This window comes from Protomyctophum parallelum, assembly GCF_964188405.1.
Source record: "Protomyctophum parallelum genome assembly, chromosome: 2".
In the NCBI taxonomy this organism is placed as follows: Eukaryota; Metazoa; Chordata; class Actinopteri; order Myctophiformes; family Myctophidae; genus Protomyctophum; species Protomyctophum parallelum.
Window position 1 is genome coordinate 57710543 of NC_139699.1, and position 16027 is coordinate 57726569.

Below are 16027 nucleotides of genomic sequence, written 5' to 3' on the forward strand. Positions count from 1 at the left end.
TACATCCCCTCCTCATACTGCACATCCCACATCTAAAAGTGGTGCATGTTATTTTTATGGTGGGTGGTAGTCCCTATTAGGGCTGACCTCGGTTAGTCGACTAATCGATCGGAACGGGTCTCAGTCGACTGATTGGTTGTTTTTCTTACCCCAAAATATTGTATATAAAAATACAATATTTACAAAAATATACAAAAATATTGTATTATTCCACTAGGTCTGTGGGGGACATAAACACATTTGAACATTCTGACTGTTCAAATCTCCAATGTGTGTCTGCCTGTGTGGCAATGTGCCACTGCCTGTGACTTGAATCGCACATGCGCTGGCCTGATCAATCTGGCTAATGACAAGCCTCTCAGTCGATGTTCACAATTTTTGGGGGGGGGTGCTCAGTCGACTATTAGTCGACTAACAGCAAATTTATTCATCTATCAGTCGACTATACAAATCCTTAGTCGGGGACAGCCCTAGTCCCTATACCTGAATACATTTTGGAGGTAGTTGGTCATGGTTAAAAGTCACAAACACAATACAGTATATAATCATAATAATAATAATAAACTTTATTTGTATAGCACCTTTCATACATAAATGCAGCTCATATAAACCAAACAGATTGATTAATGGATGGATTGAGATGGATGAATGGGTGGGTGACTGATTGTTTGTTTTACTAACAGACAGACAGATGGATTGACTGATTTCATAATACATGACATGAACCAATTCTCCTCTAATCTATTCAACTTGACAAGCACGCTCTCAGCAACATATTTTCCAACTCATGCGTTTATTGTTCATGAACATGATACTGTATACTAAAATATGTGTTGGTGAACATAGTGCATATGTAGCATAATATGTGCTACGGCAAAAAGTAGACTCGGACAGTTAACCCATTCTGACCGGGCACCCATTTTGGTGTCAGCATCATGTTATGCTTTAGCTATTGAAAAATAGCAGATCTACAAGCTCATATCGCGCCACCGAGTGGCGCGATATGAGCTTGTAGGTCTGCTATTTTTTGAAAAATCGAAGAACGACTGACATTTTTAGAATCTGATCTCAGGTCAGAATGGGTTCATCAGACCAGTGTGTGTCCAGTGGAAACCTCATATGAATCTGATCTCAGGTCATTTGACAGGGTGCCCGTTTTCTTACTTACACCCTGCCAAATAAAGGCTTTGAACTGTCCGAGTCTGCTCCAGTGCCTTATACCAGTCCTGTTCCTGAGATGCACCAGAAGCAGCCTAAAATAGACTTGAGGCGCGGTGGAACCCCCTTGTACTAAAACCTGTGCTTCACACATGGTAGCTGCCCATTTATAGCTTACAAACAAAACGCACAAGTTTACACTACAAATAATCCCTTACATATGCCGTTCGTACACACAGCTAATTAAGATTTGTATGATGACGTTTGTTCCACCGTGATGAACTAGTAAACAGTAAAGGCCCACTGTTTATACAGGCATATACACGTGTTTTTATGTCATTGACAGTTGGTGAGTAAAAGTACAATAAGTTAATTATGTTTCATAGCTGCACGGTAACTAGCAGAATAACTGATTTGTGTGTTCCTGAGTCCCACCAACTCCTCCTTCTCCTGTTATTCTAATTAAGAGGCCCTCAGCGCCCAGAGCCATAGAGTAAGACAGAGTTACGACATTGAGGGGGCAGAAAACTGAGCGCTCGAGTGTTGTTCATGCAGCCTGAACTGGGACAAGCTGGAGTTGGAAATGCATTGTTTTCAACGAGGGGCGGCGCAAATAAGAGCTATTTCAGGCATGTGTGCAACATGACAACTGTTTTAAAGTGTTGTACAGTAACAACTAAAGTCTCTGTAATGTTTATCTAGTACTATTACTGAAAGACAATCTAAAATAAAGGGATTTAAGATCATTAAAGCTGGGCTGTTGCGTGAGTCGAATGCTTTTCTGCCAACTTCCGGTCCAGGACATGTCACTGTTCGCAATGCTCTTCGCCTCTAAGACTCTGTCTTACTCTATGGCTCTGTCAGCGCCTATCCCCCTGTAAACAGAAGGAGAAGAGGAGCCTGGGTTAGAGTCTGTCTGCCTCGCCACTGACGCTTGAAGCCCTACGTAACGTAAACCATTACCAAGCAACTAATCAATCAGTCAGTCAGCCAGCCAATCACATCATTAATCCACCCATGAGCTCATTTTTGTGTGACTGGGCTGTTTGTTTCGGGAAATAATTGAACATCCCACACATCCCAGTAAAAATAAAAATAAAAATCCATCTCTAGGGTCAAAATGGCCAATATGTGTTGTTTTTTTTCCTTATTACTGTGTGAGAGTGCAATTATCCAATCCACTAAACAACTCAAAGCAAGGGTGAATGCCAAGCACTTGACAAGCACAATTTTGGGGGATTTCGGAGGCGAGTACCCACATATTTAGCTGTGTTGCTCATTCCACGAACGCCCCATCCTTACAACTAAGCTATACTTCCTTGTAAATAGGGATGGAGCTCGATAACCGATTCCCGAAAAAATCAGATAAGAAGCTTATTGAGTACCCGTTATCAATAAGCTTTGGGCTTATCAAGCTTGTTATTGAGCATAGCGGCATAGTGGCCCGGTCATGTTTAAACAATCAAGACAAGAGGCGATGAAGAAATAAATGCCAACCAGCACTGTCTGGGTAAACACAATTAAGCTTTTAAAGTGGCGGTACATATACGTATTAACCAGTTAACAGTTTCTTTAATATTATTTTATTGGTAAAAAGGTCAATTGCCTTCTGTCTGTTAGAAAAGTACTGTATTTGAAGGCCCTATAGTAAAAGATGCATGGTTCTGTCCAGAATTTAATGTCTCCCGTCTTTCCACAAAATAATAGAAAATGCTCGATAGTGGGCTCGATAAGAACCTGGCTCGATAAGCCTGCTCGATAAGGTGATCGTTATCAATAAAAATGTACGAGCTCCATCCCTACTTGTAAAGGTGACTAATCAATTATAATGATATAAAATACAATATCAATTGGTATTATTAAAGTGGAGACATTATGGATCAAAGTTAAGTTTCAGAACTTCTGTTGCCGAGTTGTATGAAATACTTGCCATTAATACCATTAATACCATTAATTAATGCCATTAATGTTTGCAACTGTCCTACCCGAGTCCCGTGGTGGGAGTTCTGCACAGGGGGCCACGCACCCAAGTCAATTCATCCACCAAACTAGCATCATTTGTATTGTTGACCTATTTCTAAAATATTAGTGCAACTTTCGTGCAACTTTGACCCCTCTATCACATAAAACATAGTTCTGTGTGATCAAAAATTTACAAAAGTTACACTATATGGCAGAAATAGGTGAACAATATAAATTATGTTAGTTTTGTGAATTAATTTACTTTTAATGCGTGGCCCCCTGTGCCCCCCAGAAAATGGACCGGAACTACTTAATATTTCACCAAAACCAGAGCAGAACTCCCACCACGGGACTCGGGCGATCAATTAATACAGTTGCAACCACTATATTAATGACGTAGTATTTCATATCCCTTTAATGTTATGTGCGGGCTTTCCAGAGCGGGGTATAATCTGTAAAAAGGCTCTACTTACTCTTCTGGACTTCATCTGCGCCATTCTATGGAGGAACAGAACCCAGGAATGTTTCTTTAATTGATTTAGATCATCTGAATATTCAAGATACATTTGTGTTTAGCCTGCAGTTATGCATCTGTACATGATGACCTGGTGACTCACCTTTGATGCAGGTTGAGGTAATATTCGCTCAAACTCTTGGACGATCCAGCCGACCCCCCTATGAGTGAAATATAGATGTTACACAGCGTCTGTTAACGTCTCGCTCCCCATCCACTCCACATCTATGTGCTGTGTGAGCAGCAAACTCTCACTCCACTCCAGGTTTTGGAGCACCACTCCCTCCCGCCTGCTGTCGGAAGCATCCGTTTGGAAGCATCCGCCACCGTTTTAAGCATACAGCAGGAGCTCCGGGGAGGTTTCGGATCTTCAGCAGTCCCAAGCCGCTCAACAGCATAGTAAGTAGTAAGCCTTGCCGAGCCATGAGGCCCATAGGGCAGGAGCCTAGCAATCTCCTGTTTCTGTAGCGTGGGGCAGCTTGATGTACAAGTACACCCCCTGGACATGACGCTAGTATGTCGCAGGGACTTACCCCCAATCCAACCCTAAGATGTGTCAAGCAGGGGAGGCACTTGGCGGACCACAAGGCCACTGAGCTAGCGATAACAGCATGCTCAGGTTAAACAACTCATGTCATTGGTCAAGGATCTTGCTGACCAGGTCGCCGCGCTCAGCACGCATCTCACTGCCGCTCCTTTCCAGCCGGCACGAGCGCCTGACACGGTCCCTGTGCACGCTCCGTCTCCCAGCCAGGAGCCCTACCTCACCGCCCGGGGGGCGGCAACCTTTGACTCCCTCTGCCGGGAGTTTCTCATGCAATGCGAGTACACGTGTTTGATCTGCAGCCCATGCAGCATGTATTCCACTGACCCCGCCTGCATAGTTTATATTACCAACATAACCATGCACCTGAGGGGCGCGCCAGTGGATTTATGCCAGCCTTGAGGGTTCTGCTACATACATGTAAATCTACAAAGACTTCGTGTTGGAGTTTAAGGCTGTGTTTGACCATGACGTCCCGGGGCAGGACGCCGACACAGCTCTCTCTACCCTCCAGCAGGGCACTATAGCTCAGTAGCAGATTATGCCACTGAGTTCCACATCCTCGCCAGCGCGCCTGTCTGTTTCCATTGACGAGCGACGCCGTGCACGTGAGTGTGACAGGGCTTCCCAGCATCACGCCGCTATCAAGCCATCTCCCGCCTCCACCCTCACCAGTCTCACTCGGCCCGAGCAAGTGGGTCGCTTATCTCCAGCTGAGCGTGAGCACAGCCGACTACATGGACTCTGTATGTATTATGCCAGCTCAGTGCACGGTGTTCGCTCCTGTCCCATTCTGCTCCCCAAGGTGTCCACTTCCCGGGCCACCAGGGGGCGTAGTTGCAACTACTCACGTGGACCACGTGGAAAGCATTCCCCGGGCACTCCGTTCATCCTGGGCAGACCCAGGCTCCAGGCTATGGTTGGTAAAGTTAGACGGCCAGACTTAGGTCTGCAGTGCTTAGAGTTAGACAGTTAAACGTCATGCCGTTACTGTGCTTTATTCTCTCCTCTGTGAACCTGCCTTTGACTCTACCTCTCCTCTCGTCTACAGTGCAGGACTCCAGCTCTGTGGAGAACTGTGGAGATCTTGTGCCTTGGAATAATTACCAGAATTTGCTACTTTTTTATTTAAACTATCAGGTGATAAACCCACCTTAAACATGATCTGATCCTTTGTTTGAGTCACGGATGTTTGAATTTAATTTGTAACTCAATCTTTATTCCATGGACTATTTTCCAATCAATCTGCTCTTTCAACTGCATTAAAATGCAAAGACATAACTTTTGACAAATGAAAACAAAATAGCTATTGCCTAGCTCAAGCAAGTTCATTTCAATCAATCATGTTGATTTTCATATCGTAAGCCAGTGAAAAGAATGGCAACCGCTTGCATGAAAAACAACACATGACAAATACTTGCATGCTTTGGACAATGGTCTGCACTCCTCAGTAAAGTACACTGTGAATGATAATCAATTGGCTAAACATGGAAGATGACTGGTAGTTAAAGCAAATCTATACAAAAATAATACACGTAAGATAATGGTGCGCTTATAGTACAGTACAGAATACAAGACTTTCACTTACATAGGTTGGGACCCACTGAAGGACAATAGAGGGAGATAAGCAAAATGAGAACATTGGCGGTGTCTTTTTAACTTTGACGAGGACTTTTGGGGAATGAAATAAAACACATAAAAACTGACTTACTTTTCTGCTTCTGCAGGTGGTTTTGCCTCCGCTAAAGAAATATAAGACACCATTAACCGTCATATCACAATAATGAACTAAAGCTTAAGCACTGCGACACAGAGGGTGCCTTGCCTTTACTGAACAATTACAACCTTTTTGTTGCAGGAATTCAGGAAGGAAACCCTGTGATGACATTTGAATTTAAACATTGGTGTTCCGTTTCGAATCAAAATACAAAATTCAAGGAAGTATCAGGGGCCAACTGTGACTCAGAAAGAAATGGTTCAGTGTGTTAAGGCCTACCTTTTTTTCTTTTTTGCGCTTTGCCATTTGCATTGATGTAGATCTCAGGCTGAGGGATCAAGTTCTCCAAGGTTCTCTTTATCTTTTTAATCACTCTGTGATGCACACACAAACACACACACAAACACAGTAGAATGATTTCCTATCTCCTATTTCCTATTCTCTCCCTCTCCTCCTCACATTTGCTCCCGTGCTGACTAAGCACAGGAACCCATAGCGTCCCAATTCTGGGCATGTCATCATAATAGGTGAACATGCTGCTAAAAATAGACATTTTTTTTTTTCAAGTAAAGCCATTATACAGGCCCACAACGCATAATAGGCTCATCATCATCATTTTTAGACCGCGGTTGAGATCATGGATAACGCCACGCCAGACTTTCCGGTCCTTCATTGCCATCCGCAGTTCCTGCTTACTGCCTGTGTCCCTATAGCGATGACACCAGGGAACGACAGTTTTCTACCTCTGGTCTGCTTTGAGGCAGGCGTCCAGTGAAGAAGGGAAGATATAACCTCATTGTCATGCTCTGTAGCAGTGGCCGGCAAAATGTGTTCTTCTGGATCGGACCAGTGAAGAAACACGGTGGAAGGTTGCCGTATATTAGATTAGTCGATGAGTGGCTCTTCCAAGATAAGATTTTGCGTTCTCGTTAGAAGGCGTGTGTACTGTAAGTGCCATCCAACCGTTTCTCTAATTTATTTGAAAGTGTCCATGTCTCGGAGCCATAGAGTAGAATCGGCCTATAACGGTCGTCCTAAATATTTTTTACTTTTCATCTTACTAAGCTGGGATGACCAGATCGTATGCATGTCATTGCAGGCTGACCAGGCCATACCCTTTCCTAGTTTGAAAGTGTTTTTATAATGTGGTTATTGGTGGATTCGCATATATTTAAACGTATTCAGTTTTCGTCTCGTTGAGATAAAGACCAACACAGTTGGAGGCCTGCTCAAGAGACTGAAGGAGAGCCTGAGCGTATTCCAATGATTGACAGATAAGCGCGATGTCGTCAGCGAAGTCAGATCCTGTGATCTTCTGTGGCCAGATGTAATTTCTTGGGGTGTATTAGGAGTCGGACTATAGTAAATAATAAAAAAGGAAATCGCCATAATATTTTGTAAAAAAAAATACATAATTAGCCCCATGCTCGAATGACCCCGACCCCCTGTCAAAAAAAAGAATTAACACTCATCTTTTACTTTCTCTAATAACAAACTAAAACATGAACCTTGGTTGAGAGACAGACAGATACCTGGGGGGGAACGGCTTGGTGGGATCGTCGTCCTCCTCCTCCTCCTCCTCGTAGTCTGACACTTCTATCGCAGGAATATGAGGCAGATTCTCTGCGTCTATGGAGAGGAAGAGAAGACCAGAATGGATGATTTACAAAGAGCATTCCTGGATGTGGCTCTATCCATGCTGAATGAAAAGAAAAAACTAAAACAAAAATAACTAACAAACACATATTTTAAGTTAACATTTGGTTTAAAATGTCTCATCTAAAAAGACGTGTTATGTTTTGTCTAAATAAAAATATCTTACCTGGCATTTCTTCCATGTCATACACCTGATGCAAAGGAAAACCAACAACATTTAGACAGAGTAACCGTGAAGTTAATTTGAGTACTGTAAAGTGCTCTGTAAATCCTGAAAGATTTGCCTTTGAAAATGTATGATGAAGAGTTGTTAATGTAGTAAAACTGCCTTGTTACAGCAGTCCCCAGGTATAGCCTGGGGACTCCTCACTGGTCGACAAAACACCTTGAAGACCCTAACAGGAGCCCTCGTACAAGGTTTCTTCGACTCTGCATGCACCTACTGGTACCACATCACCTCAAAGGCCCTTAAAACAAGGCTCCAGACTTCCCAAAACAAACTGGTCAGGCTACTACTTGGCCTCACTCCCCGAACCCACCTCACCCCTGCCCACTTTGACAGGCTGGAATGGCTTAGGGTCGACGACAGAGTACAGCATCTTGCAATGGGCCTGGTCCACAAGATTCGCTACAACACCAAGATACCTATGTACCCGTCTAAATACTTCCTTAATGTCAACGAAGTCCACACCCACAACACCAGAGGGAGTGCAACAAACCATGTGCAACCCAGATTCGGCACAAACAAGGGACTAAATTAATTTCGCTCCTATGCCACCAAAATGTGGAAGACCCTATATACCAACAGTCATATAGACATGCAAATCCCTTGGCTCCTTCAAAACCGCTCTCAAAGGGCACCTACGGAGGGCTGCAATTTGAAACTGGCCCCCGTAAAATCGGAGTCCCCCACCCACCCCCTGTGTATAATTTGTACGTCTCTAAATGTTATGATGAATTGAACATGGTGGACCCTAGAGCGTCACAGTCCCGCCCCCTTTCAGAATTACAGTACATTTCAAGCACAACTCAATACAAAGACTGTTAACTGTCGACGACCCAATAAAGCATTACACTTGTTTACAACAGGGTCCACCTTGTTCAATTCATCAAAACATTTAGAGACGTACAAATAGACACTTCTATATAGCCAAAGAACAGAACAGGAATTCATCATAAAGAGGTAAAAAAAGGGAAAAGAAACATATACAGTTGCCATGACCCCTCAAATTCCCTCAGGGGATCAATACAGGTTATCTTGTCTTATCTTGTGTACAGTTACAGTAGCCTACTGTGCATTCAAGGGTTTTTAAATATATTACCTCTGTTTCCTCAGGTTCGTCCGGTTCTTCCTTGGCCACAGGCTGTGGAATTGGAACAACTGTCTCCAGAACGTCCATCAATACGACAATCCGACCAAGCATTCCTTGCCTATATGAAGAAGAAATTGAACCACTTGAATCTCAGCATCCCTATATTGGGAACGTCTGTTAGAAATAGCAGACCTACACCTTCACGATGTGTGTCGTTGCAACGCATTGTCAGCAAGATATTGGTGTATTCGGAAAAAAGCTGTCCAACTAAGTGCAGTCATAAGTTTGCTGACTACCAGTATATTCAAAACGTGCCTATAGGTGTACACTAGAGGGCACAAGAGAGCCAAGTAGAAATTATTTTTCTGAAGTCATTTAAGATGACTGGCTGAACTCAATGGTCAAGGGACCTGGCAGAATTGTACCCTTAATGTACTTTGCAATACTACCCGAGTAAAAGTCCAGTAAAGTAATAATACCTCAGAATTGTACATGAGTACATGTACTTAGTTACTTTACATCACTGGAATGATAGCTGTGTGTGTTATAATCAGGGGGGCAGTCAGACAGATATTTTGTGAAGCCACTAAGGAAATCAGGACTTCCTGAAAGTTCATATAATGGCCTGTTGTGGCGCTGTCATTGGGCCCAAAAAAACCCATAGCTCCATAGAGGCCCATGTATTTGGGCTTCACCTAGACTGTATTACCTTAATAAACATGGTCATGAATACTTTCTGCTTCCAGTCACTAGTTTAAAGTCTCATTTCTCATGTCATAATATTCTTTTTGGAAAATTATGGTCCCATTTATTAAAAAAATGACCATAAAGTTGCGTATGTTCTGAGGGGCGTGGCTACCGTTACAGTCTATGACCGGGAGCCACCCCCCCGTTCAGTCAAAATAAAAACCAACAGAGAAGAAGGGGGGAAGTCCCGCCTCGTTGTCTGGGCCAGCCAATGGCCAGCTGGGCCCAAACGGATCTAGAAATATGGCGACTTACAGTGCAAGGAATTACAGGCTTCATTTTACGTCCATGTTAGACCCGGGAAACACTTTGTCCATATTTTTTACAGTCTATGGTTATAATAAGAAAATAAACATGTATGATATTTTTAAGCCGTGAATGTGTAGTCAACATGTTTGTGGATGCTTTGGATCCTTGGATTAAGGAGGCAGCTTATATTAGGAAACGCTGAATAGATAGCCATGCCATTAGTTGTATACTCACTCTTTGTTTATGCTGCTCATAGAGGGACTCCTGTACAGGAGGGAAGAAATGCATCAGTGAACCTTAAAGCCTCCGCTTACAAAGTACCGTCCGGTAGTATGACGGTATAATACAGTATAGTTGTTGGCTACTGTATGATAAACAAGGTCCAAGGATATGAAAACGTACGAGTCATCCACAACCGTGCACGCACGCACGCACGCGGCACACAATACAAATGCATAGTGATTTACCTGCTTAATCCATTTTCTTCCTGAATTTCGAAGGCACAGGGGAAGAATAGAACATACAGACATGTAGTAGTGTAGTGGTAGTAATTATAATAATAATGACATGCAGTATGAACTCATAATTAAAGAGAACAGGGACACTGAGCACACACACATAGGCTACTGTACTGTACAGTATAGCATTGCTGCAGCACTCACCTTGGCAGTCACAGGCTGAGGCCGGGTAAAGCTCTCCGAGATCCATGACAACACCTTTTTCCCACTGAACACATGGAGGGAAAGAAGACGGTTATGAGGAGCAAAACAAATGTTTTAATGTTCTGCATTCCCTTTTTTGTTTTGCTTTCCATTCTTGGCAACCTTAGGACACTGGACAGTACACCCCCAAAAATATATCGTCGGAACACCGCCCCTCGGAACAGAGATCCTTTCGGAAAACAGCGGACTGTCGGACTTATGGGTGGACCCCTAGGACACCCCACTTTTGTGTAAAAACCTCAATGTTAATTTAACTCAGATAGGGTAAAAAAATGAAACAAGATTAATTTGTACACTCTCACAGGTACCGTACACGTGGATAAATGATCACTGAAGAGTTTCTGTGTACAACCAGAATCAAAGTCATACTACTGTATGTTCACAAATGGAAGTTAACTTAGTATGCAGACCGAAACACAAGCAAAGAAAATAGAAATAGAAATCCAAAATATGAAGAAATATTAATTAGGTAATACGAGATCTGGTGATGACAGTGAGTTAAAAAAAGAATGTACATGTCACAGTAAAGGTCCTTTCACAATCACAATATTATTATATCAAAATCAAATACATTACACTGAATATTGACCAGAACCTGGGCGGGAACCCCATTTGGTGTTTTAACTAAGCATTATGTTATACTTTAGCTATTAAAAATTAGCAGATCTACAAGCTCATAGCGTGCCACCGAGTAGCGTGCTACGAGCTTGTAGGTCTGCTATTTTTGAATAATCGTGAAAATGCGGCACAGATCTTTGAATATATAATACATATTCTTTCAGAAGACTTTTTTTTTTATTTCGACGTCAGGTCTAAATGGGTTTTAAACATAGAATGAATGTCAAAGTAGGTCAAAGGTTTGTAGAATTATGTACATTGTCAATTCCTGGAATTTCAGGTATATTGTCTTGATTTAACAGTGTAGTGGCCTGAGTGACTTACATTTAAAAGACCACAATGCTGTCAATACATGTCAATGTGTCCCTTTTTAGTTATTTTAGCCATGAAAGCACATAAACTCAGGACATTTTCCTACTCCATTTTTTTTTAATGAATAGGATCCAATGGCTTCCTCGAAAATGTCAAGTATGAGTTGTTGTCAATTATTCATGATACACAATTTGATTGTCCACAGTACAGTTCAGTATGTTGACAACGTCCTGGGTTTGAATTTTGCTCTGTGTAATGCCACCAACGCTCCTCCACTTAACCTGCCTTAAAGGGATTGTGACATAAAAAAAAAAGGTTTTGGAATTGTTCTTGGTTTTTTTTAGGTTTTCTAATCTCAATTGCACCCAAAAAACATGAACTTTTAACATTCAGTAGATTTTCTGTGATCTGGGGTTTTCTGGCTCAAACAGGTGCTCTGATTTGCCGGCAGTAAGTGATGTAAGACCCTGCAAATCCCATATATGTCAATGGGATTTGCCAGCAGATGTCACTGTTTCACTGTGTTGCCTGTTTTCATTGTAGCTCAAAAGGCCCAAAAAACCCCAAAGAAAACTTCAGACCACAGAAAATCCACTGAATGTTCAAAGTTCAGGTTTTTTGGATGTAATTGAGGTCATAAAACCTAAAAGAAAAAAGAAAAAGAAATGAAAATGAATGTCATAAAACCTTTAAGGACATTTGTTATATAAATACACAATCGTAGATTTTATGTCAAAGATTGTGAGTCTTCAGGCTGTGAAATGCTGGGATCCTGGGTTTGATTCCCGCTGGGGACGCTGGGGACACTGTGGGCACTGGCGGCGTGTTCCCTCCTCCGCATCATCAGTGCCCATACCCGAGGCGGGGGTTGGCGATATGGCCTTTCTGTGTGGAGTTTGCATGTTCTCCCTGTGTCCCCTAGGGTAGGTACCCTCACAAAAACATGCCGTAATCCTGGTCTCTAAAACTACCTCCCCCTGGCCAGCCGGGGCGCCTGATGGAGGGGAAAGGAACTGGTCGGAATAACGTGTCCCTTCCACGCGCTACGTCCGGCCGGGGAAATTCCCCTCTGTCGGGTGAAAAGAAGCAGCTTGGACTCCTCATGCATAGAAGGAGGCATGAGGTCAGTCCGCTGCCCCCCCCAGGTTGGCAGAGGAAGTGTAGCGCCCAGGATTACATTAGATAATTGGCACTGGGTGAAAAGAAAACTGGGTTACAAAATCGTGGGATAAAAAAAAAAAAATGCTGGGATCCACCCAGGTGCATTCATGTCCGACCAGCATTTAAAGACATACGTTTTAAGTTACCCATTTAGGCCTGACGTCGATTTTTTTTAAATGTCTTCTAAATCCTGATAGTTTTCTGAAATACCTGTTTCTATATCAGTGGTTCTCAAACTATTTCATGTCAAGGTGCCCCAAAAATATATGTAATTGGCCGCCGACCCCCATCTGAAAATAAACCCCCATCTTAAAAATGTTCGCTGTCAGGTGTAAAGGAGCAACTTGGACACTCAAGCATGAAGGAAGCATGAGTTAAGTCCGTTGCTCTCCCTAGGTTGGCGGAGGGTGTGTAGAGCCCAGGATCACATCACAGGATGATTGACACAGGGGTGAAAAATGGGTTACAAAATCGTGGGACAAAAAATATAGATTAAAAAAAAAAAGAAGTTCGCTCTGAAAGTATATGCAATGATTTGCGCCACATTTTCACGATTTTTCAAAAGATCTATTATAGATATTACCGATTATCGATATGATCTCATTCTGTATTGAAAAAATATTATATTTTTTGTCCATTCTGAAAATACATGTACAGTAACAGGGTATCTGCACTGCAGGCTTAGGCAATACAAGTCAGATTTAACTTAAATACATTTATATTGTGAGCTTGTAGCTGTTACTTTGGGCTTGTTTAACCCATTCTGTGCGGGAACCCCTTTCGGCATTAGCATTACGTTATGCTTTAGCTATTTAAAAATAGCAGATCTACAAGCTCATAGCGCGCCACCGAGTGGCGCGCTACGAGCTTGTAGGTCTGCTATTTTTGAAAAATCGAAGAACGACTGACATGGAAACATAGCTTTTTCAGAAAACTGTCAGGATGTAGAAGACATTTTTTGAATATGATCTCAGGTCAGAATGGAAAACTGTCAGGATGTAGAAGACATTTTTAGAATCTGATCTCAGGTCAGAATGGGTTAACTGTAAGGACAGACCGATTAATCGGACCGATATATAATCGGTCTGATTGATTCATCAAACCGATGCCGATTAATTTAAAAACAAACTAAAATGTTTGCAGATTAAACTCCCGTCACTAGTTTAAACTATAGGGTCAGACGGCTCACCTGACACTGCTCTCCTCAGGTTGCTTTGTCTTCTTGGCGGCTTTGGGAGCTGTGAATTATGGGAGGAGGTGACATTGGATTACACAGTTGCAAAGAGTTAGTTACCGCTTGGATTATGTCGAGCTTCCAATAGATGTGTGCAAGTGATGCCTTACATTTCACTTTGGGTTTGGGTGCTTCTTTAACCTTCGTTACATGTAAAGAAATGTACAGTAGAAGCATTATTGGATAGTTTGGAAGACGAGGAACACACAACAATGGTCAGGTGATCAAAAGCTCTCCTTTTGACATCACTTTTCTTTTAATCTAAAATCTGTGTAGGTGAGTATCACGAGAGAGAGAGAGAGAGAGAGCATGACTTACAGGAGGAGGCTTGAGTTTAGTTTTAGTAGGGGGTGGCGGTTTCTCTGGTTCCTTTTTCTCTGGAGGTTGGGGCACCACTTTGCCCACCCAGCTCAACATCCTGCAGCACACGAGATGGTCAGTCTGAAGTAGGAATGAAAGAATATACATATATACCTGTATAAAAATGTCAACTTACTGTTTACTCTTTATGCTATTTGAATTGGGGAGAAGATATATATGGAGTGTGGACATGCAGATCCGGATACAATCCATACAATCGGAGGTTTGCGCGCGCACACGCACACGCACACACGCACACAGACACACACACACACACACACACACACACACACACACACACACACACACACACACACACACACACACACACACACAGTATATTGACACCTGTTTCACTGTGTAAAGTAATGAGGGGGACAATATTTGACCTGCTCAAATGTCATCTCCTGCTCCCTCAGGTCTGGTGACTCGCGACACCAACCTACTTGAGCTCCCCAAGATCAACCAGTGTTGTTTTAGTCAGCAATTTTTTTTGTTTTAGTCACAGTCTCTTCAATAGTTTTCGAGCTACAAGCTCTCGTTGTGAGCTTGTAGCTCTGCTATTTTCAGCATGCAACCAAGTGTAAAATGACTGGATCTCTTGTCCACTAGTCCCTTCCTAACATTTTAGTCCGGTTTTTATTTGTTGACAAAATTGTCAGTATATTTAGTCTTAGTTTTAGTCATCATAGCTTAGTTTTCATCTAGTTTCCATTTAGTTTTCGTCAGTGGAAAAAGGTAGTCGATGAACATTTTTCGTCATAGTTTTAGTCGACGAAATCAACACTGGGATCAACTACCATACCTGGGGCGAGAGGGCTTTTTCTGTCCCAAACCTGTGGGATTCCACCTCTTCCATATATGGCTTTCCCCAGCCAAGTCTTAGCCCTTCCTTAGAGTCTTTTAGAGGTACAGCACTAGTCCCTCCGACGTTTGGCTTTTGAACGTCATATGGCAGCCATGGCTATGGACGTTTGTTTAGGGCACATTTAACAGAGTGGTATGCAGCCAAGTCTATGGACTTGTAATGTTTGTTAACAGCAGTAAACATGTGGGTCAATATAAATATTAACAGGCGCTTCCCTCACATGCACACAAGTGTAATATTTTTTCCTAATAAAGTATATATATATATATTCTTTTCTCCTTCCTCCTCCCCCCAATGTAAAGCATCTTTGGGTACTTACAAAAGCCGCAAAGCGCTATATACATTTTAGATATTATTATTATTATTACTTTGAATTATCGATTTCTAATCAACGAATCAACTATTGAAGATATCTCACTAACTAGTTTCATCATGGCAAGCTACTACACACACAAGTTGACACAACCCAAACCTCTACCAAAGTGTAATTTTGATAAAGATCCTTAACCCATTCTGGGCGGGAACCCCTTTTGGTGTTTTAAGCATTATGTTATGCTTTAGCTGTTGAAAAGTAGCAGATCTACAAGTGCATAGTGCGGCACTGAGTGCCGTGCTATGAATATATATTCTTTCAGAGCGAACGTTTTTAACTCTAAACTTTGCTTCTGGGGGGGGGGGGGGGGGGGTCCCTGCATGGAACAACATATTTTGAGATGGGGGTCGGTGGCCAAATACATATAATTCTAGGGGAATGAAATAGTTTGAGAACCACTGACGGGTTTCTCAGAAAACTGTCAGGAAGAAGACATTTGTAGAATCGTCCTCAGGTCGAAATGGGTTCTATGATAGGCCCCGAAAATATCATTGATGATACTGTAGTGTACAGTACATC

At 42.4% G+C, this 16027-nt stretch overlaps 1 protein-coding gene across 1 annotated transcript; it reads right to left on the minus strand.

Annotated features, from left to right (window-relative positions):
* Positions 1–1834: 1834 nt before the first annotated feature.
* Positions 1835–15126, minus strand: LOC310854704 (uncharacterized protein; the record flags this gene model as incomplete). The annotated part of the gene is made up of 14 exons (XM_083759377.1): positions 1835–2033; positions 3594–3618; positions 3738–3795; positions 5890–5920; positions 6175–6269; positions 7428–7524; positions 7718–7742; positions 8874–8982; positions 10095–10124; positions 10328–10347; positions 10523–10586; positions 13863–13911; positions 14222–14348; positions 15073–15126. The coding sequence occupies 14 exons, from the start codon at positions 15124–15126 to the stop codon at positions 2026–2028; spliced, it is 792 nt and encodes a 263-aa protein (XP_083615503.1). The 3' UTR covers positions 1835–2025.
* Positions 15127–16027: the final 901 nt, after the last annotated feature.